Genomic DNA, 1993 nt, shown 5'->3' with positions numbered 1-1993 from the left:
CAACAAAACTAAGTATTGTACAATTTTAAGCCTGGCGATAAAATCAAAATCTATTTCATTGTTTGCTGCTCAACTTAAATGCTGATGCTTCGAGTTTTCCTGGAACTTGGTGATTTGAACGCACAACTTATTGGTGCTCTGACTATTTCACTCCGCCCATATACTCCACCCACAGGGGAACAAACTCATTCGAAAAAGGCCAGTTTATAAGGTTGTTCAGCTTCGAATGAGTGTGCTCCCCTCTGAAACATCTTGACTGTGTGACCGCTTTTTCGCACAATGGCGAACTCGACCCTGCAATGTGCTCCTGGTAAAGATGTTAACTCGTCCTACAATCCGCCCGTAATTATCATCACATTCATCCTCGGGCTTGCTGGAAATACGATTGCTTTGTGGATCTTTTGTGTTCATGTGAAGTCGCGGAAACCAAGTATTGTGTACTCACTGAATCTCCTGATTGCGGACACTCTGTTAGTGTGCTGTCTACCTTTTCGGGCTGATTATTTTATCCGAGGGAAGGACTGGATTTTTGGTGATGGACTGTGTCGACTGAACATATTCATGATTTCCCTGAACCGGATTGGCAGCGTCTTTTTCCTCATGGTTATAGCGATCGATCGTTACTTTAAGGTGGTCCATCCACTCCACAAGGTAAACAGGATCTCTACAAGGTGTGCAGTGATGATAGCAGGCGGTCTGTGGATTGTAGCGTTGGCTATTTGCTTGCACTTGCTGATAGACAAACATCTCTTCGAACAACACAACGTGACAAACTGTGAGCCTTACAGCATAAACAAGGCTCTGAGTCCCCCAGCAATTTGGACTGACTTTATTTTTATATTCTTTAAGTTTCTTTTGCCAGTTTCAGTTATCCTGTTCTCTACGTCCTCCATCATCTGCAGATTACGGCAGATGGAAGTTGGAATGCGGTCTAAATATAAGCGAACTGTGAAACTTGTGATAGCCGTGGCTGCGGTTTTTGTCATTTGCTTCTTGCCCACCAGTGTTGCTGTGGTTGCGGTTTTGGTGACTAAACTAAGAAGTCTATCCGACTGCAAGTCGTATCGCACAGCAGCGAATATCTTTTACAATACGTTGTTTATAACGTATCTGAACAGTGTGGTCGATCCAATTATTTACTATTTTTCTACTTCGCAGTTTCAACATGCTTTGGAGAAAGCTCTAGTTCGTCTTAATTTAAGTTTTTCCAGATCAGCCACTGAACAAGAAACATCCAAAGAGGAGCAGACTGTGGATCAGCAAATGAGCTCTATAACAACAATCTGATCGTTCCCGGTCCGCGTGAACTAGATGCCCTCAAAGGAAAGCTGATAATTTCGTCCCAAAGCAGAAATGGATGAAATCTTAAAGTTTTGTTGAGGGTTAAGTCGATCTTAACGAACAAGTTCTGTAATACAGTTCCCTTTATGTCGAGTAGTGCATTGTACTTTACCTACAGAAGTAAATTTATTTCAGAACTTGTTCATTAAGAAACTCTTCCTTTTTTTTAAAGCAGAACTTTTTTATGCCACGGAGCCTTACGATTAAGAGGGGTCCGTGGACCCCAAATTGGCATCTTCTGCTTTAAAGGAAAGGGTCGATATAGTGTATGAATATTTAAGTTTCGGCTTTCCATATAAATAGTTGCTTCCTCAGATGACTTCAGCCTCTGTGTCACGTTTGTAGCTAGCTTCCACCCGTTATAGTGGGCCATTCTCAGGTTGACTAACTGTCCGGAGGAATCTGCAGTAATCTATTCATCCAAGAACAACCCTACTTGTGGACTTTCAGTCAGAAGGAAAGTGATGTTAGGAGTTGCTAGGATGGTGCCAAACTGCATGCATCCATATCCTGATAGTACTGGAACTAAGTTACTGGATTTCTAAAAAAGCCTCTTCTAGTGAACTGGAAACAGGAACTGAAGCGCCAGTTCAAAATTAGAGAATTTATTTTCAGTAAATAAAATTGAAATCTGGAATTAAAAAGGGTTATC

General features: G+C 41.6%; 1 protein-coding gene across 1 annotated transcript; it reads left to right on the top strand.

The window, feature by feature from the left end:
* The first annotated feature begins 279 nt into the window (after positions 1-279).
* Positions 280-1287, top strand: LOC140190938 (hydroxycarboxylic acid receptor 2-like). The gene has a single exon (XM_072247917.1). It carries the CDS (start codon positions 280-282, stop codon positions 1285-1287), a length of 1008 nt encoding a protein of 335 aa, XP_072104018.1.
* Positions 1288-1993: the final 706 nt, after the last annotated feature.

Source organism: Mobula birostris, chromosome 31, assembly GCF_030028105.1.
Source record: "Mobula birostris isolate sMobBir1 chromosome 31, sMobBir1.hap1, whole genome shotgun sequence".
Taxonomy (NCBI): Eukaryota; Metazoa; Chordata; class Chondrichthyes; order Myliobatiformes; family Myliobatidae; genus Mobula; species Mobula birostris.
Note: the sequence above shows the minus strand (reverse complement) of the source record. Positions and strands in the feature narration are given on the sequence as shown.